We start from the raw sequence: 22099 nt of genomic DNA, 5'->3' as shown, positions 1-22099 counted from the left end.
GACCAACGATCTCCCAGCAGGGGCCTGATCGTTGGTCGCTGTCACACAGAACGATTTCCGATATCGTTGCTACGTCACAAAAAGCAACGATATCGTTAACGATATCGTTATGTGTGAAGGTACCTTAAGTCTTTAGAATTTTCCTTTGATTTTTCCCATGATTTACTTCCACAAAGATGTTGTGACAATCAGACTTTTATAGATCCCTGTTCTTAAAATTAAACATGTCGCCCCCTCACACCTGATTTTCATCCTATTGATTGAAAACATCAGACTTTAGTTTCACCTTCAAATTAGTTGTTAATCCTAAATGTTCACATACGTTACTGATTAACAGATATGTGATACTGGATTATTTTCAAAGTTTCATATTTTTGAATCATTTGTTTACGGTATTTTGATTCCTTATCTACTTTTAGGACTAAATAATCTGATGTAAATTTAGGGCAAATTTATGTAGGAAAAAATGAAAATTCTAAACTGTTCACACACTTTCAAACATCACTTTATCCCTCAAATGTTTCTACTAATTATCTCCAGTTAATTTTTGTGTTTTTCACTTGTTTATATTTACTGTAAGATCTTCTGATCCTCTTTAGAATAAAGATCTTCTGTTGAATTTTTCTAAATAGGAGATTTTCCCTGTCTGATCCATCAAAGATGACTAAGGACAGAGACAAAATGGCGGAGAAGATACTAAACCTCACCCTTGAGATACTCTTCCATGTTACCGGAGAGGTGAGAGGCTCTGATGTCATCACATGACCTCATTATCTATGGGAATAACAGGGGATATGACCAGAGAGGAGAGAGGTTCTGATGTTATCACATGACCTCATTATCTATGGGAATAACGGGATATGACCGGAGAGGTGAGAGGCTCTGATGTCATCAAATGACATCATTATCTATGGGAATAACGGGATATGACCGGAGAGGTGAGAGGCTCTGATGTCATCAAATGACATCATTATCTATGGGAATAACGAAATATGACCAGAAAGGAGAGAGGCTCTGATGTCATCACATGACGTCATTATGGGAATAACGGGGGATATGACCGGAGAGGTGAGAGGCTCTGATGTCATCACATGACCTCATTATCTATGGGAATAACGAGATATGACCGGAGAGGTGAGAGGTTCTGATTTCATCACATGACCTCATTATCTATGGGAATAACAGTGGATATGACCGGAGAGGTGATGGACTCTGGAGATGTCTGTAGTGATATTATTGATGTCTCCACACTCAGGATTACACAGTAGTGAAGACCTCTAGTGATCGCTGTCATGCCCCTGTGTCTGAGGGACGGGGAGGAATCCTGAGCCCAATCCCATGGGCTCCACCTCACCCCCGAATACATGAGGACATCAGTGACCAGAAGATCCTAGATCTCACCAACAAGATGATTGAGCTGCTGACTGGAGAGGTGACACTGCTGGGAATGCTGGAACATTATACAGGACAGCACTGGAGGATTCTGGGTGATGACGGTATCATTGTGTGTGTCAGGTTCCTATAAGGTGTCAGGACGTCACCGTCTATTTCTCCATGGAGGAGTGGGAGTATCTAGAAGGACACAAGGATCGGTACCAGGAGGTGATGATGGAGGAGCACCGGCCCCGCACATCACCAGGTAATAGACAGGACTAAATACACACGGCCTATAATTCTCTGTATGTAATAATGATGTCAGTCCTGTCTGTGTCTCCTCAGTTCTCTCCAGTAAGATGACAACCCCAGAGAGATGTCCCGCTCCTCCTCCTCCTCCACAGGACCATCAGGTAGATGGAGATCTCCCTATGATGTGTAAACGCCTGTGACGTCCTTGTGTTCAGTCTTGTTTTCTCCTCCAGTATTATATGTTTTATACTTGTGTAATGAGAGCGGTGGAGACGGCAGGATCACAGCTGACCACAGACATCACATGTCCAGATCTTCTCACCATTATTCCCGGGGACTTCTCCGATCATCGGGGACTTTTACAATATTTGTTTTGCAGGTTTTGGATCCAGATAAAGATCTGAACAATATTAATGGTCCAGAGAGAAATGTGAGGTGCGATCAGCGGTGTAAAGAGGAGACTCCTAATGTGAGGGGCGATCAGCGGTGTAAAGAGGAGACCCCTAATGTGAGGGGCGATCAGCGGTGTAAAGAGGAGACCCCTAATGTGAGGGGCGATCAGTGGTGTAAAGAGGAGACCCCTAATGTGAGGGGCGATCAGCGGTGTAAAGAGGAGACCCCTAATGTGAGGGGTGATCAGCGGTGTGAAGAGGAGACCCCTAATGTGATGGGTGATCAGCGGTGTAAAGAGGAGACCCCTAATGTGAGGGGCGATCAGTGGTGTAAAGAGGAGATCCCTAATGTGAGGGGCGATCAGCGGTGTAAAGAGGAGACCCCTAATGTGAGGGGTGATCAGCGGTATGAAGAGGAGACCCCTAATGTGAGGGGCTATCAGCGGTGTAAAGAGGAGACCCTTACAGATGACCGTCCAGGTGAGTGGAGACCGCAGAATAAAACAGAAAAGTCGCAGATTTGTCTTATTCTGAATGAAACAAATTTTTATGCTCTTTTCTCTTTGTTTTGTACCTGTATATTAACCTCATTTACCCCCAAGGGTGGTTTGCACGTTAATGACCGAGCCAATTTTTACAATTCTGACCACTGTCCCTTTATGAGGTTATAACTCTGGAACGCTTCCCCGGATCCCGTTGATTCTGACACTGTTTTCTCGTGACATATTGTACTTCATGATATTGGCAAAATTTCTTTGATATTACCTGTGTTTATTTGTGAAAAAAACGGAAATTTGGTGAAAATTTAGAAAGTTTCGCAATTTTCCAACTTTGAATTTTTCTGAAATTAAATCACAAAGATATGTCACACAAAATACTTAATATGTAACATTTCCCACATGTCTACTTTACATCAGCACAATTTTGGAACCAATTTTTTTTTGTTAGGGAGTTATAAGGGTTAAAAGTCGACCAGCAATTTCTCATTTTTACAACACAATTTTTTTTTAGGGACCACATCTCATTTGAAGTCATTTTGAGGGGTCTATATGATAGAAAATACCCAAGTGTGACACCATTCTAAAAACTGCACCCCTCAAGGTGCTCAAAACCACTTTAAAGATGTTTATTAACCCTTCAGGGGTTTCACAGGAATTTCTCCTTCGCCTCATTGGGGGACACAGACTGTGGGGTGTATGCTGCTTCCTATAGGAGGCTGACACTAAGTGATACAAAAAAAAGTTAGCTCCTCCCCTGCAGTATATACCCTCCTGCTGGCTCTCAGCTCCTCCCCTGCAGTATATACCTCCTGCTGGCTCTCAGCTCTTCCCCTGCAGTATACACCCTCCTGCTGGCTCTCAGCTCCTCCCCTGCAGTATATACCTCCTGCTGGCTCTCAGCTCCTCCCCTGCAGTATACCCCCTCCTGCTGGCTCTCAGCTCCTCCCCTGCAGTATACACCCTCCTGCCGGCTCTCGGCTCCTCCCCTGCAGTATACACCCTCCTGCCGGCTCTCAGCTCCTCCCATGCAGCATACACCCTCCTGCTGGCTCTCAGCTCCTCCCCTGCAGTATACACCCTCCTGCTGGCTCTCAGCTCCTCCCCTGCAGTATATACCTCCTGCTGGCTCTCGGCTCCTCCCCTGCAGTATACACCCTCCTGCTGGCTCTCAGCTCCTCCCCTGCAGTATACACCCTCCTGCTGGCTCTCAGCTCCTCCCCTGCAGTATATACCTCCTGCTGGCTCTCAGCTCCTCCCCTGCAATATACACCCTCCTGCTGGCTCTCAGCTCCTCCCCTGCAGTATACAGCCTCCTGCTGGCTCTCAGCTCCTCCCCTGCAGTATATACCTCCTGCTGGCTCTCGGCTCCTCCCCTGCAGTATACACCCTCCTGCTGGCTCTCAGCTCCTCCCATGCAGCATACACCCTCCTGCTGGCTCTCAGCTCCACCCCTGCAGTATACACCCTCCTGCTGGCTCTCAGCTCCTCCCCTGCAGTATATACCTCCTGCTGGCTCTCGGCTCCTCCCCTGCAGTATACACCCTCCTGCTGGCTCTCAGCTCCTCCCCTGCAGTATATACCTCCTGCTGGCTCTCAGCTCCTCCCCTGCAGTATACACCCTCCTACTGGCTCTCAGCTCCTCTCCTGCAGTATACACCCTCCTGCTGGCTCTCAGCTCCTCCCCTGCAGTATACAGCCTCCTGCTGGCTCTCAGCTCCTCCCCTGCAGTATATACCTCCTGCTGGCTCTCAGCTCCTCCCCTGCAGTATACAGCCTCCTGCTGGCTCTCGGCTCCTCCCCTGCAGTATACACCCTCCTGCTGGCTCTCAGCTCCTCCCCTGCAGTATATACCTCCTGCTGGCTCTCAGCTCCTCCCCTGCAGTATACACCCTCCTACTGGCTCTCAGCTCCTCTCCTGCAGTATACACCCTCCTGCTGGCTCTCAGCTCCTCCCCTGCAGTATACACCCTCCTACTGGCTCTCAGCTCCTCCCCTGCAGTATACACCCTCCTGCTGGCTCTCAGCTCCTCCCCTGCAGTATACAGCCTCCTGCTGGCTCTCAGCTCCTCCCCTGCAGTATACACCCTCCTGCTGGCTCTCAGCTCCTCCCCTGCAGTATACACCCTCCTGCTGGCTCTCAGCTCCTCTCCTGCAGTATACACCCTCCTGCCGGCTCTCAGCTCCTCCCCTGCAGTATACACCCTCCTGCTGGCTCTCAGCTCCTCCCCTGCAGTATACACCCTCCTGCTGGCTCTCAGCTCCTCTCCTGCAGTATACACCCTCCTGCCAGCTCTCAGCTCCTCCGCTGCGGTATACACCCTCCTGCCGGCTCTCAGCTCCTCCCCTGCAGTATACACCCTCCTGCTGGCTCTCAGCTCCTCCCCTCCAGTATACACCCTCCTGCCGGCTCTCAGCTCCTCCCCTGCGGTATACACCCTCCTGCTGGCTCTCAGCTCCTCCCCTGCAGTGTACACCCTCCTGCTGGCTCTCAGCTAACCAGTTCTTGCTTAGTGTCTGTAGGAGGCACATGGGTCTGTTTCAGACCCCAACGTTTTTATTTTATTGTTTACTTTTCTGTAAATTTTTATTTTTTAACCCCTTCAAGTCGCGGCCCTTTTTCATTTTTGCGTTTTCGTTTTTCACTTCCCTCCTTCCCTGAGCCATAACTTTTTTATTTTTCCGTCAATATGGTCATGTGAGGGCTTATTTTTTGCAGGACAAGTTGTACTTTTGAACGACACCATTGCTTTTAGCATGTCTTTTACTAGAAAACGGGAAAAAAATTCCAAGTGCGGTGAAATTGCAAAAAAAAGTGCAATCACACACTTGTTTTTTGTTTGGCTTTTTTGCTAGGTTCACTAAATGCTAAAACTAACCTGCCATTATGATTCTCTAGGTCATTACGAGTCCATAGACACCTAACATAACTAGGTTATTTTTTATCTTAGTGGCAAAAAAAAATTCCAAACTTTGCTAAAAAAAACAAAACAAAAAAAGTGCCATTTTCCGATACCTGTAGCGTCTCCATTTTTCGTGATCTGGGGACGGTTGAGGGCTTATTTTTTGCGTGCCGAGCTGATGTTTTTAATGATACCATTTTTGCGCAGATACGTTCTTTTGATCGCCCGTTATTGCATTTTAATGCAATGTCGCGGCGACCAAAAAAACCTAATTCTGGCGTTTCTGATTTTTTTCTCGCTACGCCGTTTAGCGATCAGGTTAATGCTTTTTTTTAATTGATAGATCGGGCGATTCTGAACACGGCGATACCAAATATGTGTATGTTTGATTTTTTTTTTTAATTGTTTTATTTAGGATGGGGCGAAAGGCGGGTGATTTAAACTTTTATATTTTTTATTTTTTTTCATATTTTTAAAAACATATTTTTTTACTTGTGCCATGCTTCAATAGTCTCCATGGGAGGCTAGAAGCTGGCATAGCCTGATCGGCTCTGCTACATAGCAGCGATCATCAGATCGCTGCTATGTAGCTGAAATGCAGGTGTGCTGTGAGCGCCGACCACAGGGGGGCGCTCACAGCAGGCCTGAATCGGTAACCATAGAGTTCTCAAGGACCTCTATGGTTACCTTCCTGATGCATCGCCGACCCCCGATCATGTGACGGGGTCGGCGATGACGTCATTTCTGGCCGCCAGGCCGGATGTGGTAGTTAAATGCCGCTGTCTGTGTTTGACAGCGGCATTTAACAGGTTAATAGCGGCGGGTGAATAGCGATTTCACCCGCCGCTATTGCGCGCACATGTCAGCTGTACAAAACAGCTGATATGTCGCGACTTTGATGTGGGCTCACCGCCGGAGCCCACATCAAAGGGGGTGACACGGCATGCGCAGTACTAGTACGGCGCATGTCGTGAAGGGGTTAATTAACGGAGTGAAGGGGGCGACGGTTCCTTTCAAGGTTCCGATCTCCCCGAACCATCAACAGGCGAGCACGGCGAGTATACCTCCCCGCGACGTGGGAAGCCATGCTTAAGCTCACTTCAGGGGCGACGGTTCCTTCATGGTCCCGATCTCCCCACACCAGCAGCAGGCGACCACATGGAGTGTCGCCTCCATGTATCCTCTCCTGGAGCCAGGCCTAATGCCGGACAACTGGCCCCGTCCACCCGGACTGAACTCCGTGGCTGCACAGAGGCTCCTCTCTATGGCGTCCGAGCAGCCCCCACTGTCCCACCACTGTGAAAGCGGACGGCACAAGGAGGCGGACGGTTCCTCTCCACCTCCCTAACAAACGGATGATGGATTGAGGTTTATCCCTGCACCATCCGCGCTGCACAGAACAGCGCTGAAACCCCCATCCACGGCGGCTCCATGCTGGGACGCGCACCAATGGTGAGTGGATCCATCTTCAGAGGGATATTCACATGCTGACAGGCAGCCTCAGCCACTTCCCTGTGGCCCACCTCTCTGAGGTAACGCTCTGGATGGCTGAAAAAATTTCGTCCCCGGCTTCGGCCGATTTGTAGGCCGCATCCTGGAAGTCTTGCCTGGAACGACCCACTGGTGACGTCCGCCGGCTACAGAAATTTAGGCCCCGGCTTAGGCCTATTCAACATCGTGTCTGTGGCTCCGCCCCCAAAATTGGCGCTTCTCGCTCTCTGCGAGATTTTATCAACTCTGCAACTCCCGGTGGCCATCTTGGTCCACCCGGCCAGCTCACACTGGGGTGACAGTATTTTTGCATTAAAGGGGCACATCGACTCTACATCAGTACCCGGGTAAGGAAGTACCTGGTCTTAAAGGCACATGACCAGTATTTCCTGGTCTTAAAAGCACATGACCAGTATTCCCTGGTCTTAAAGGCATGTGGCCAGTATTCCCAGTCTTAAAGGCGCATGACCAGTATTCCCTGGTCTTAAAGGTGCATGACCAGTATTCCCTGGTCTTAAAGGCGCATGACCAGTATTCTCTGGTCTTAAAGGTGAATGACCAGTATTTCCTGGTCTTAAAAGCACATGACCAGTATTCCCTGGTCTTAAAGGCGCATGACCAATATTCCCTGGTCTTAAAGGTGCATGACCAGTATTCTCTGGTCTTAAAGGTGCATGACCAGTATTCTCTGGTCTTAAAGGTGCATGACCAGTATTCTCTGGTCTTAAAGGTGCATGACCAGTATTCTCTGGTCTTAAAGGTGCATGACCAGTATTCTCTGGTCTTAAAGGTGCATGACCAGTATTCTCTGGTCTTAAAGGTGCATAACCAGTATTCTCTGGTCTTAAAGGTGCATGACCAGTATTCTCTGGTCTTAAAGGTGCATGACCAGTATTCTCTGGTCTTAAAGGTGCATGACCAGTATTCTCTGGTCTTAAAGGTGCATGACCAGTATTCTCTGGTCTTAAAGGTGCATGACCAGTATTCTCTGGTCTTAAAGGTGCATGACCAGTATTCTCTGGTCTTAAAGGTGCATGACCAGTATTCTCTGGTCTTAAAGGTGCATGACCAGTATTTCCTGGTCTTAAAGGTGAATGACCAGTATTCTCTGGTCTTAAAGGCGCATGACCAGTATTCCCTGGTCTTAAAGGCGTATGACCAGTATTTCCTGGTCTTAAAGGTGCATGACCAGTATTCCCTGGTCTTAAAGGCGCTTGATCAATCCGAGGAGCCCTCCGCCGCCGACCCCAGCTTTATCCTCTAGTTCCCCTCAGTGGACTTCTTCACTGACCAATCCATGGTTCTCTGACCAAGAGATTGAATCCCTCTGTGTACCCTCTGTGTTTGGAGTGCTCGCCGGACCAATATACATGGTCCCTATCCTACATGGGAGCCGTCGGCTAGCAGGGGCCGCAAGTATTCTAGAAACGTGCAGGCGTCTAGAAACATACAGGCATCTAGAAAACGGAAGTTTTTCGTTTCCTGCTCCCTCACCAATGATTTGATGACAACAAGGCTCTGAATATGGATTGGATATTGCCTGAGCTTGCCAGAGCTTCAGAGACTAAACTCCCTCGAGAGCATTTGCCATTCAATTCGGATAAGCGATTCACTGGAGAGAAGCCTCTACGTGGGATGCCATGCCTGGCCTGTTTTTTAAGGGCGACGGGTCCTTTAAAGGGCACCGATCTCCCCACACCATCAACAGACGAGCACACGGAGTGTCGTCTCCATGTTTCCTCTTCTGCATCCAGGCCTAACGCCAGACAACCTGTCCTGTCCACCCGGAGACCTGAACTCTGTGGACATATAGAGGCACCCTTTTTGGCGTACGAGCTTCCCCCTCTGCATCACCACTATTTAGCGGATGATGCAAGAAGGCGGACAATTCCTCTCCACTTCCCTGTTAAGAGGTTGATGGATCGAGGGTTCCTAATTTTTATCTCTGCACCGTGAAAAGAGGAGATGGCAAGAGACTATGACCTGCTGGATGCAGCCGCACATTCTGCCATGGGGCAGATTAACCGGGTAGAATCTCCTGTGGTATACCTACCAGTATCCCTACCCGATGGGTCATCAATTAAAAATACCACGGACTGTCAGATAGCAAATCTGGTTCGTTCCGTCTTGCGGCTTCGGGTCCAGCGCTCTATCCTCCCTAGCGGCCGCATGGATTGCTAGAGCAATGGTCTCCTGGCTGGAGACCTTAACTACCTTGATTCACACCAGCAACAACTGGCCAATCAAATCCTTTGAGCGGGAGACTGACAAAGGATTGTATAAGGATTGTCCAGCACAGTCTAGATCTAAGGGATCTTGGTTCCAAACAGGGGAACGAAAAGTAAGATCGACCCTGGACCTCAAACTTCTAACAACCTTTGACATGGTCCTCCTCCTTTGGATGGAGTTCCTCCGCTCAGCCATTACTTCAACATAAAAAGGTGCAGTTTCCGGCATCCATCGACATTCGGGTTGCTTGCCCTCTGCAAAAATTCCTTCGCCTTTCCATTCGTCAACAGCATTTTCAAGTCACAACCTTGTCCTTCGGCCTTGCTTCCGCACCCAGAGTGTTCGCTCGGGTCATGGCGGATGTCATGTTTCTCTTGCACTCTAGAGGCGTGCTCGCCTTGCCCTGTTTGGTCGACTGTCTCGCCGCCCTTCCAGGACTACGCTGAGTCGTCTATATCTCTTGCGATACCTTCTCTCCTGGGCTGGCAGCTACACTTAGACAAGTTCTCCTCATTTCCAGCCCAGCAGATATCCTTTTTGAGGATGATCCTGCACACTTCTAGAAGGATGGTAATTCTTCCTCGAGACAAGGTCATGGCCCTTCAACAGGGAGCTCGCGCAAGGAGAGTTCTGAGGACTTGATTACTCACCCCCTCATTTCATTCGATTTGCTAAGAGAGTTCTGAGGAAAAATGGTGACGACAATGGAAGAGGTTTCCTTCGCTCCGCTCATTTTCAGCAAGTCAAACAGACTTTCAGACAATAGTCTCTGAGCTCCTTCTTCACCCAGGGCCTTTCTCCCGGTTCAATGGTTATTAGTAACTACGAATGCCAGTCTTCTTCTCCCCATCATTGTTCTGGAGATCCGAACGGTAGTCTTACAGCAGGTCCACTGCCTTCTGGCGGGTCACCCTATCCGAATTCAATTGGATAATGCCACGGCGGTGCCTTACATCAGTCATCTAGCAGGTACCCACGGTCAGGCGCCATGACCGAGGTACCTCACTTTCTCTGATGGGCCGAAGTCTATTATTCGGTGATCTCGGCAGTATATATCCCAGAAATAGAACTCTGAACGGCAAACAAATTCAGCCGTCAGGATTCCACCTCAAGTCAGTGGGAACTTCACCCCGAAGTCTTCCATCAGATCTGTCCTTACTGGAGCTCTCCAGTTGTAGGTGGGATGACATCCAGACTGAAGGCCAATGTACTCGAGTTCGTGGTTCGGCCTCGAGATCCAAGAGCCATCGCTCTCCATGCTCTGGTTCTGCCGTGGTACCAGTTTCCATAACTCGCCTTCCACTGCTTCCGAAAGCCTTTCGGAAGCAGAAAGGGGCCCCAGTGATCCTCAGAGATCCGCACTGACCACGTCCGTTTTTTGTTTGCGGAGCTGGTATCTTCTCGCCTTATCGCAGCACAACTGCAAGTAGGGACTTTCTCACAGGGAGTTTTCACACATAGGGAAGAACTATCGCATACCGTTAGATCATTGGGACCTTATTATTCCTAGGAGCCATACAGTAGGCTCCTTTTTCATCCGGGCAGACTTTACTATCAGGGAAAGTCGTCCCGTTCTCCTCTGCGATATTCTCACTCTGACGAGTCTTCGGAGCTAGCTTCTCTGCTCTTTCAGACTTTTTTCCCTTATTACCTTCGAGGCAAGGTTGTCCTCAGGCCATCTCCATCCCTTGTTACCAAGGTGGTACTGTATTACCACTGTTATGAGGGCTTAGTTCTTTCCTCATCTCTTTTGGCTCCAGTCCACAAAATGGAATAAGATCCCCCATATTCTGGACGAAGTGAGTGCTCTGAGTAGGTACGTCTTGAGGACGGCGTCCTTCTGAAGGTTGGACGTTTTATTTGGGCTTCCTGACGGTAGAGGAAGGCTTCCTGACATTTTCAGGAAGGATTTAGCTGTTTCATCGACCATGATAACATGGTGAATTCTTTTCACCATCCAGGAGTCCTTCCGTGCTAGATATCAGCCTATCTCACTGTCTATCAAGGGTTCTAGGCACCAGGCGTCGGCAAGGCACGCCTGCAAGCTTGCGGATTTGTCCAGTCCGCATGCATTCTTGAAGCACTATAATTCCCACACTTCCACAGATGTGAGTCGGGGCAGGCGGACTCTGCAGGCCGCGGTGGCGCACTTGTAAGTAGCGGTTACACAGGGCCTGATCTATTGTTGTCCCCACCCAGGGACTGCTTTGGGACGTCCCACGGTCTGTGTCCCCCAATGAGGCGAAGGAGAAATAGGGATTTTTGTGTACTCACCGTAAAATCCTTTTCTCCGAGCCATTCATTTGGGGACACAGCTCCCACCCTGTTATTAGCTTATGCTTGTTTTTTTTATAATATGACATGCTATACGCTCATATATTGTTATTGATCTCCTACTGCTTTTGCACCGAACTGGTTAGCTGAGAGCCAGCAGGAGGGTGTATACTGCAGGAGCTAACTTTTTTTTGTATCACTTAGTGTCAGCCTCCTATTGGCAGCAGCATACACCCACGGTCTGTGTCCCCCAATGAATGGCTCGGAGAAAAGGATTTTACGGTGAGTACACAAAAATCCCTATTTTTGGAATGTTTAAATAAAAATGAACATTTAACTTTTTTTTCACAAAAAATTTACTTCAGCTCCAATTTGTTTTATTTTACCAAGGGTAATAGAAGAAATTGGACCCCAAAAGCTGTTGTACAATTTGTCCTGAGTATGCTGATACCCCATTTGTGGGGGTAAACCACTGTTTGGGCGCATGGGAGAGCTTGGAAGGAAAGGAGCGCCATTTGACTTTTCAATGCAAAATTGGCTGGAATTGAGATGGGAAGCCATGTTGCTTTTGGAAAGCCACTGATGTGCCTAAACATTGAAATCCCCCACAAGTGACACCATTTTGGAAAGTAGACCCCCTAAGGAACTTATCTAGATGTGTTGTGAGCACTTTGACCCACCAAGTGCTTCACACAAGTTTATAATGCAGAGTCGTAAAAATAAAAAATCATATTTGTTCACAAAAATTATCTTTTCGCCCCCAATTTTTATTTTCCCAAGGGTAAGAGAAGAAATTCGACCCCAAAAGTTGTTGTCCAATTTGTCCTGAGTACGCTGATACCTGATATGTGGGGAGTAACCACCATTTGAGCGCATGGCAGAGCTCGGAAGGGAAGGAGCGTCATTTGGAATGCAGACTTAGATGGATTGGTCTGCAGGCGTCCCATTGCGTTTGCAGAGCCCCTAATGTACCGAAACAGTAGAAACCCCCCACAAGTAACAACATTTTGGAAAGTAGACCCCCTAAGGAACTCATTTAGATGTGTTGTGAGAGCTTTGAACCCCCAAGTGTTTCACTACAGTTTATAACGCAGAGCCGTGCAAATAAAAAATCTTTTTTTTCCACAAAATTTATTTTTTAGCCCCCAGTTTTGTATTTTTCCAAGAGTAACAGTTGAAATTGAACCCTAAAAGTTGTTGTCCAATTTGTCCTGAGTATGCTGATACCCGATATGTGGGGGGTAACCACTGTTTGAGCGCATGGCAGAGCTCGGAAGGGAAGGAGCATCATTTGGAATGCAGACTTCGATGGATTGGTCTGCAGGCGTCACATTGCGTTTGCAGAGCCCCTAATGTACCTAAACAGTAGAAACCCCCCACAAGTGACCCCATATTGGAAACTAGACCCCCCAAGGAACTTATCTAGATGTGTTGTGAGAACTTTGAACCCCCAAGTGTTTTACTACAGTTTATAACGCGGAGCCGTGAAAATTGAAAAACAAAATTCCCACGAAAATTATTTTTTAGCCCCCAGTTTTGTATTTTCCCAAGGGTAACAGGAGAAATTGGACCTCAAAAGTTGTTGTCCAATTTGTCCTGAGTACGCTGATACCCCATATGTGGGGGTAAACCCCTGTTTGGGCACACGGGAGAACTCGGAAGGGAAGGAGCACTGTTTTACTTTTTCAACGCAGAATTGGCTGGAATTGAGATCGGACGCCATGTCGCATTTGGAGAGCCCCTGATGTGCCTAAACAGTGGAAACCCCCCAATTATAACTGAAACCCTAATCCAAACACACCCCTAACCCTAATCTCAATGGTAACCCTAAACACACCCCTAACCCTGACACACCCCTAACCCTAATCCCAACCCTATTCCCAACCGTAAATGTAATCCAAACTCTAACCCTAACTTTAGCCCTAACCCTAGCCCTAATGTGAAAATGGAAATAAATGCATTTTTTTAATTTTTCCCTAACTAAGGGGGTGATGAAGGGGGGTTTGATTTACTTTTATAACGGGTTTTTTAGCGGACTTTTATGATTGGCAGCCGTCACACACTGAAAGACGCTTTTTATTGCAAAAAATATTTTTTGCGTTACCACATTTTGAGAGCTATAATATTTCCATATTTTGGTCCACAGAGTCATGTGAGGTCTTGTTTTTTGCGGGACGAGTTGACGTTTTTATTGGTAACATTTTCGGGCACGTGACATTTTTTGATCGCTTTTTATTTATTTTTGTGAGGCACAATGAACAAAAACCAGCTATTCATGAATTTCTTTTGGGGGAGGCGTTTATACCGTTCCGCGTTTGATAAAATGGATAAAGCAGTTTTATTCTTCAGGTCAGTACGATTACAGCGATACCTCATTTATTTTATTTTTTTTATGTTTTGGCGCTTTTATACGATAAAAACTATTTTATAGAAAAAATAATTATTTTTGCATCGCTTTATTCTGAGGACTATAACTTTTTTATTTTTTCGCTGATGATGCTGTATGGTGGCTCGTTTTTTGCGAGACAAGATGACGTTTTCAGCGGTACCATGGTTATTTATATCAGTCTTTTTGATCACGTGTTATTCCACTTTTTGGGGTTATTCCACTTTGAAGGGGTTAACTAGTGATATAGTTTTATAGGTGGTGTCGTTACGGACGCGGCGATACTAAATATGTGTACTTTTATTTTTTTTTTATTTAGATAAAGGAATGTATTTATAGAAACAATATTTTTTGGGGGGGGTATTTTTTTTTTTTTTTTACACATGTGAATATTTTTTTTTTTACACTATAACATTGCCCCAGGGGGGCATCATGTTATAGTGTAAGATCGCTGATCTGACACTTTGCTGTGCACTGTGTCAGATCAGCGATCTGACGTGCACTTCTGCAGGCTTACCAGCGCTTGCTCTGAGCAAGCGCAGTGAAGCCACCTCCCTGCAGGATCCGGATGCCGCGGCCATCTTGGATCCGGGCCTGCTGCAGGGAGGAGGAGGTAAGAGACCCTCAGAGCAACGCGATTACATCGCGTTGCTCTGAGTGTCTCAGGGAAGCCCGCAGGGAGCCCCCTCCCTGCGCGATGCTTCCCTATACCGCCGGAACTCCGCGATCATGTTTGATCGCGGTGTGCCGGGGGTTAATGTGCCGGGGGCGGTCCGTGACCGCTCCTGGCGCATAGTGCTGGATTTCTGCTGCGATAGTCAGCTGACACCCGGCCGCGATCGGCTGCGCTCCCCCCGTGAGCGCGGCCGATCGTGCTGGACGTACTATTCCGTCCTTGGGAATTAGGGCCCACCCCACATGGACGGAATAGTACGTCCAATGTCAGAAATGGGTTAAACAGGTTGTCCAACCCCAAAATCCAATTTTTTTTAACCCCTTCTCGACCGCCAAAATGCCTTTTAACGGCGGTTTATTCCTCAGCGCCTCTTTTTAACACACTGATAAATAAGGGTATAGTGCCTCCCAGCATCGGAAAATCTCCAGGGTCTCGGCTATCACCTCTTTATCACTTCCTTTAGTTATGTAAAAATAATAAAATTAAAAAAATGTATTTTTTTCCATTCTTTGCGGTTACGGTTGTGTTGGGGCTAGGGTTGTAGTGTTGGGATTAGGGTTAGAGGTGTGTTGAGGTTTAGGGTTGGGGTTAGGAGTGTGTTGGGGATAGGGTTAGGGCTGTGTTAGGGTTGTAGTTAGAATTGGGGGGCTTCCACTGTTTAGGTACATCATGGGGTCTCTAAACGCGACATGGCGCCCGACATTGATTCCAGCAAATTTGGTGTTCAAAAAGTCAAACTGTGTTCCTTTCCTTCTGAACACTGTCATGCGCCCAAACAGCTTTTTTTCCCCACATATGTGGTATCTGCGTACTCAGGAGAAATTGCACGAGAAATTTTGTGGTCTATTTTCTCCTGATGCCCTTTTGGAAATAAAAAAGTTTGGGTCTAAAGTCAATTTTTTGTGAAAAAAGTCACATGTTCATTTTTTCCTTCCAGATTGCTTTAGTTTTCGTGAAGACCCTGAAGGGTTAATAAACTTCTTGAATGCAATTTTGAGCACCGTGAGGGGTGCAGTTTTTAGAATGGTGTCACTTTTGGGTATTTTCTGTCATATTGACCCCTCAAAATGACTTCAAATGTGAGGTGGTCACTAGAAAAAAATGGTTTTGTAAATTTTTTGGGAAAAATTAGAAATCATTGGTCAACTTTTAACCCTTATAACGTCCTAACAAAAAATGTATATATGTTTCCAAAATTGTGCTGATGTAAAGTAGACATGTGGGAAATATTATTTATTAACTTGTTTTGTGCGATATGACCATCTGATTTAAGAGCACAAAAATTAAAAGTTTGAAAATTGCACAATTTTCAAATTTTTTGACAAATTTGCCTTTTTTCCCATAAATAATCGCAAGTTATATCGATTATATTTTACCACTTACATGAAGTACAATTTCTCGAAAAAAATCAGTGGAATCTGTTGCAGCGTTTCAGAGTTATGACATCGTAAAGTGACAGTGGTCAGAATTGGAAAAATTGGCTTGGTCATTAAGGTTAAAAATTGGCTCAGTCACTAAGGGGTTAAGTTATTCTGTGCTGTATGGTGATATACAACACCTCTATACATTGTTTTTCTTTCTGCCTTTCCTCCTGAATTTCATTTCATTCCTGGCTCACACTTTTGTTTCCATATGGCTCTACCAAACTTACCGCTACCTGTGCTTTATTACCTGACCTCAGAGCCGCTACCGCCCCCTCAGGCCATGTTCACACGTTCCTGATTTCCCTGCTGTTTTTTCTGCACTAAAAACCGCAGCTCTTGACAGAAAACGCAGGTGCGTTTTTTGGTACTTTTTGGTGCGTTTTTTGATGCGTTTTTTGATGCGTTTTTTATGCGTTTTTTAGTGCAGTTTGTGTGTTTTCTATCAAGTTTTTTTAGGGTTAAAATGGCTGAAAATACCCTACCCCTAACCCTACCCCTAACCCTACCCCTAACCCTACCCCTAACCCTAACCCTAGTTCTAACTGTAGTGGGGAAAAAAAAAAAAAATCTTTATTTTATTATTGTTACTACCTATGGGGGTGATAAAGGGGGGGGGGGCATTTACCTTTTTTTTATTTTGATCACTGTGAAGTTATCACAGAGATCAAAATGTGCCTGGAACGAATCTGCCGGCCGGCAGATTCGGCGGGCGCACTGCGCATGCGCCCGCCATTTTGGAAGATGGCGGCGCCCAGGGAGAAGACGGCCGGATGGACACCGGGAGGCCCGGTAAGTATAAGGGGGGGAGATTAGGGCACGGGGGGGGGGGGGCGTCGGAGCACGGGGGGGTGGCATCGGAGCATTGGGGGTGGGATTGGGGCACGGGGGGGCAGCCACACTCCGCCCACGCACTTCCTGCTGCAGCGGTTCTGCACCACAAACCGCAGAAAACCCGCAGATATTTTTTTCGTCTGCGGGTTTTACTGCGGGTTTGACCTCACAATGGAGGTCAATGGGTGCAGAACCGCTGCAGTTCCGCAAAAAGAAGTGACATGGTACTTCTTTTTTACCGCAGCTATTCAGCGCGGCTTTTTTTGCGATTTTCCGCAATGTGGGCACAGCGGTTCCTGTTTTCCATAGGGTACATTGTAATGTACCCTGCATGGAAAACAGCTGCGGACCCGCAGCGGCAAAATCGCGGCGGTTCCGCATTAAAAAAAGGATTGTGTGAACATGGCCTCAGTGTTCAGCCGCCATCTGCACAGCAGTGGGTAGTCAGTCATCTGCGCCTGCGCTGACCTCTGTCATCACTCCAGTGTTGGAAATATCAGAGCAGTGTCCTGAGTCTTTGGAAAGCAGCACAATCACTGCACTCCACACCGTGGTGATAGAGCGGCCCCACATTACTCCTGACATATCAGTGCTGTGCCGCGAAGAGTCTGTAGTGATGTGTGCGTGTGTGGCTGGATGTGTGTGTGTGTGTGTGTGGCTGGATGTGTGTGTGGCTGGATGGATGTGTGTGGATGGATGGATGGATGGATGGATGTGTGTGTATGGATGGGTGTGTGCATGTGGATGAATGTGTGCTTGTGGATGGATGGATGTGTGCGTGTGGATGGATGTGTGCGGATGGATGTGTGCGTGTGGATGGATGTGTGCGGAAGGATGGATGTGTGCGGAAGGATGGATGTGTGCGGAAGGATGGATGTGTGCGTGTGGATGGATGGGTGTGTGTGTATGGATGATGTGTGAGTGTGTTTGGAGATGGATGGATGTGTGCGTGTGGATGGATGGGTGTGTGTGTATGGATGATGTGTGAGTGTGTTTGGAGATGGATGGATGTGTGCGTGTGGATGGATGTGTGTGGCTGGATGGATGGATGGATGTGTGTGCTTGTGGCTGGATGGGTGTGTGTGGATGGATGTGTGTGGCTGGATGTGTGTATGGATGGATGTGTGTATGGATGGATGGATGTGTGCGGATGGGTGTGTGCATGTGGCTGGATGGGTGTATGCCTGTGGATGGATGGATGTGTGTGGTGTATGTGTGTATGGATGATGTGTGCGTGTGTTTGGAGATGGATGTGTATGGATGGATGTATGGATGGAGATGGATGGATGGATGTGTGTGTATGGATGGAGATGGATGTCTGTGGATGTGTATGGATGGATGTGTGGATGAAGATGGATGGATGTGTGTGTATGGATGATGTGTGCGTGTGTTTGAAGATGGATGTGTATGGATGGAGATGGATGGATGTGTGTGGATGGATGAGGGAGTGATGGATTCACACAGTACATTATACTCACCTGTGTAGAAAGCTTTTCCTTTTTGGTTTGTCCAATCAGCTGAGTTATTCCCCTGATGCCTGGCACTGTGTGCAGCAGGAGGAGGCTGGAGTGGGAGGGGAAAAGTCTGGCAGAGACTGGGGACGGTTAGGACCAGACAGACAGGAAACCTTTAGTCAGGGAGTGAGCAGCTCCTCTAGAGTCAAGAGACATCTCTTTAGAGGTAAAGAGCTTCACAATGGGGAAATCTTTTCAGCATTCTGCTGTTTTGTACAGGAAATGTACAGATCTGGGGATTTATTTTTATTCTAAAGGGCTCGAATGTGGGAAATATGTGCTTGGTTGTACATTTCTGTTGCTGACTCCTCCATCCTTATATATAGAGATACTAATCCATATTATAAGCTCCTTTTCTATGTGATCTCACTTTGGAATTGTAGAAGAGTCATCTTTGTAATAAGACCATTATCATCTGGCCAGTGCATTGATACTGCAGTCGGGGGCCTGAGTTTACCAGTGAAAACCAGATTTTACATTTTTTGTTTTATTTTTTTTACAGGTAGTTGTGGCATACATTGTACATATGAAGAGCATGCCGTAATCCCAGGTATAGCTTCAGCCCTTCAAATCCAAGATCTGTCAACTGATGCTTCTATCCAATCTCCCGATTCACTGCAGAATGTTGAGCAAAATGAAAGTCACAAAAGGGGTGTTCAACACACAAGAACTGCCACAGGGGAGAAGCCATATTCATGCTCAGAATGTGGGAACTGTTTTACTGATAATTCATCTCTGGTTGACCATCAGAAAACTCACACAGAGGTGAAGCCTAATTTATGCTTAGAATGTGGGAAATGTTACAGCAGAAAATCAACTCTTGCTGAACATCTAAGAACTCACACAGGGGAGAAGCCATATTCGTGCCCAGAATGTGAGAAATGTTTTACCTATAAATCAGATCTTGTTAGACATCAAATAATTCACACAGGGAATAAGCCATTTTCTTGTTCACTATGTGGAAAGTGTTTTAGACAAAAGTCAGCTGTAATTGTACATCAAAGAACTCACACAAAGGAGAAGCCATTTTCATGTTCAGAGTGTGAGAAATGTTTTGCCCATAAATCAGAACTTGTTAACCATGAAAGAATTCACACAGGGGAGAAGCCATTTTCTTGTACTGTATGCGGAAAGTGTTTTAGACGAAAGACAACTTTAATTGTACATCAAAGATTTCACACCGGAAAGAAGCCATTTTCATGTTCAGAATGTGGCAAAAGTTTTATTTGGAAATCTGATCTGGTTAAGCATGAAAAAACTCACACAGGGGAGAAGCCATTTTCTTGTACCCTATGTGGAAAGTGTTTTAGACAAAAGACAGCTCTAATTGTGCATCAAAAAACTCACACAGGGGAGAAGCCATTTTCTTGTTCAGAATGTGATAAATGTTTTATTTGGAAATCAGGTCTCATTAATCATGAAAGAATTCATACTGGGGAGAAGCCATTTTCATGTTCAGAATGTGGGAAATGTTTTAATCGAAAATCACAGCTTGCTATACATCTAAAAACTCACACAGGGGAGAAGCCATTTTCTTGTTCAGAATGTGGAAACCGCTTTGTTCACAAATACAATTTTGTTAGACATATGAGAATTCACACAGTGGAAAAGCCATTTTCATGTAATCTATGTGGGAAATCTTTTACTCAGAATTCATATTTGGTTGATCATCAGAAAACTCACACAGGCACAAAGGCTATTTTATGTTTAGAATGTGGTAAAAGTTATAGCAGTAAATCAAGTCTTGATATACATGTAAAAGTTAATCACACAGGGGAGAAGCCGTACTCTTGTCCAGAATGTGAGAAATGTTTCACTCGTAATTCACAGCTTGCTGCACATATAAAAACTCACACAGGTGAGAAGCCATATTCATGTTCAGAATGTGAGAGATGTTTTACCCATAAATCAGATCTTGTTAGGCATCAAAGAATTCACACAGGGGAGAAGCCATATTCATGTACTGTATGTGAGAAGTGTTTTACCCAAAAGTCAGCTCTTATTTCACATGAGATAATTCACAAAGAAAAACCATACTTATGTATAGAATGTGGAAAATGTTTTACTTGGGAATCACAGCTTAATGTACATATAAAAACTCACAATGTGATTTAGATGAAGTGGTTCACCTTGGTGCAATTAGACTTTAAACCAAGCACCATAGTAGTATCTGACTTGCCCCAAATTAGCACTCCTAAACAAGGGTGGTTTTTAGAAAGTGAAAATTGGCGGTAATGAAGAAGGTAAGCATACTTTTGAGTTGTCTTCTGACTGTTAATGGTATAAATGGTCGCTGTCATTACAGACAATGTGCTCTCATTTAATACCATTAGGCAATGTGCACGCGATGCGGATTTGTTGCGTTTCAGCAGCGGCTTTTCCACTCAGAAATGCTTCAAAAATGCAAGTGATTACTGAAGCAATGTTAATCAATGACATTCCTGAAGTGTTGTGCACATGATTCAGAAATTTTCATCCTTTATTAGCAGCGTTTTATTTTCCGCAGCATGTTAATTCTTTCTGTGGATCTGCAGCGTTAGTTGTTATGAACTGGTGATTCAGAAACACAATAGACCTGGTGATTAAGAGCACACAAAGTGACCTGATAGTTACTAGCAACATAGGACGAGCTCTGAGACGTGGGAACTCTGCTGACCGCAATCCCTAATCCTATCACACCACACTAGAGGTAGCCGTGGAGCGCTCCTGACCAGACCTAGGCGCCTCGGGCACAGCCTGAGAAACTAGCTAGCCCTGAAGATAGAAAAATAAGCCTACCTTGCCTCAGAGAAATTCCCCAAAGGAAAAGGCAGCCCCCCACATATAATGACTGTGAGCAAAGATGAAAATACAAACACAGAGATGAAATAGGTATTAGCAAAGTGAGACCCGACTTACTGAATAGACCGAGGATAGTAAAGATAGCTTTGCGGTCAGCACAAAAACCTACAAACAACCACGCAGAGGGCGCAAAAAGACCCTCCGTACCGACTAACGGCACGGAGGTGCTTCCTCTGCGTCTCAGAGCTTCCAGCAAGCAAGAAAAACCAATATAGCAAGCTGGACAGAAAAAATAGCAAACAAAAGTAACACAAGCAGAACTTAGCTTATGCAGGGCAGACAGGCCACAAGACGATCCAGGAGAGAGCAAGACCAATACTGGAACATTGACTGGAGGCAAGGAACAAAGAACTAGGTGGAGTTAAATAGAGCAGCACCTAACGACCTAACCTCGTCACCTGAGGAAGGAAACTCAGAAGCCGCAGCCCCACTCACATCCACCAGATGAAGCTCATGGACAGAACCAGCCGAAGTACCACTCATGACCACAGGAGGGAGCTTGACCACAGAATTCACAACAGTTAGTGCACCCATTGCCTTCCATTGAGTGTTATGTCTGCTAATGAAAGGTGTTATGAAGGCAATCCAGAGACACAGTGTGCCTAGCGATCAGAGCGCACACAGTGATCTGACAAATACCCAAAAACAAAAGAACGAGCTCTGAGACGTGGAAACTCTGTAGACTGCACACCTGATCCTATCCTAAACACAACTAAAAGCGGCTGTGGATTGCGCCTAACAACTACCTATGCAACTCGGCACAGCCTAAGAAACTAGCTAGCCTGAAGATAGAAAAATAGGCCTGACTTGCCCCCAGAGAAATACCCCAAAGGAAAAGGCAGCCCCCCACATATAATGACTGTGAGTAAGATGAAAAGACAAAACGTAGGGATGAAATAGATTCAGCAAAGTGGGGCCCGATAATCTTAGACAGAGCGAGGACAGTAAAGCGAACTTTGCAGTCTACAAAAAACCCTAAAGCAAAAACCACGCAAAGGGGGCAAAAAAGACCCAC

At 46.2% G+C, this 22099-nt stretch overlaps 1 protein-coding gene across 1 annotated transcript in view; it reads left to right on the top strand.

Moving 5' to 3' along the window:
* The window catches only part of LOC138659016 (zinc finger protein 271-like), a 53369-nt gene extending 32922 nt beyond the window's left edge, over positions 1-20447 (top strand). Inside the window, exons 2-7 of the mRNA XM_069745876.1 lie at positions 633-738; positions 1256-1432; positions 1516-1639; positions 1720-1787; positions 2006-2498; positions 18746-20447. Coding sequence (XP_069601977.1) covers positions 661-738; positions 1256-1432; positions 1516-1639; positions 1720-1787; positions 2006-2498; positions 18746-20358 — 2553 coding nt within the window. The 5' untranslated portion in view covers positions 633-660 and the 3' untranslated portion in view covers positions 20359-20447. The remainder of the gene's footprint in view (positions 1-632; positions 739-1255; positions 1433-1515; positions 1640-1719; positions 1788-2005; positions 2499-18745) is intronic.
* The last annotated feature ends 1652 nt before the right edge of the window (positions 20448-22099 follow it).

This window comes from Ranitomeya imitator, chromosome 1, assembly GCF_032444005.1.
Source record: "Ranitomeya imitator isolate aRanImi1 chromosome 1, aRanImi1.pri, whole genome shotgun sequence".
NCBI classification, from domain to species: domain Eukaryota; kingdom Metazoa; phylum Chordata; class Amphibia; order Anura; family Dendrobatidae; genus Ranitomeya; species Ranitomeya imitator.
This window is presented reverse-complemented; position numbering and strand designations above follow the sequence as displayed.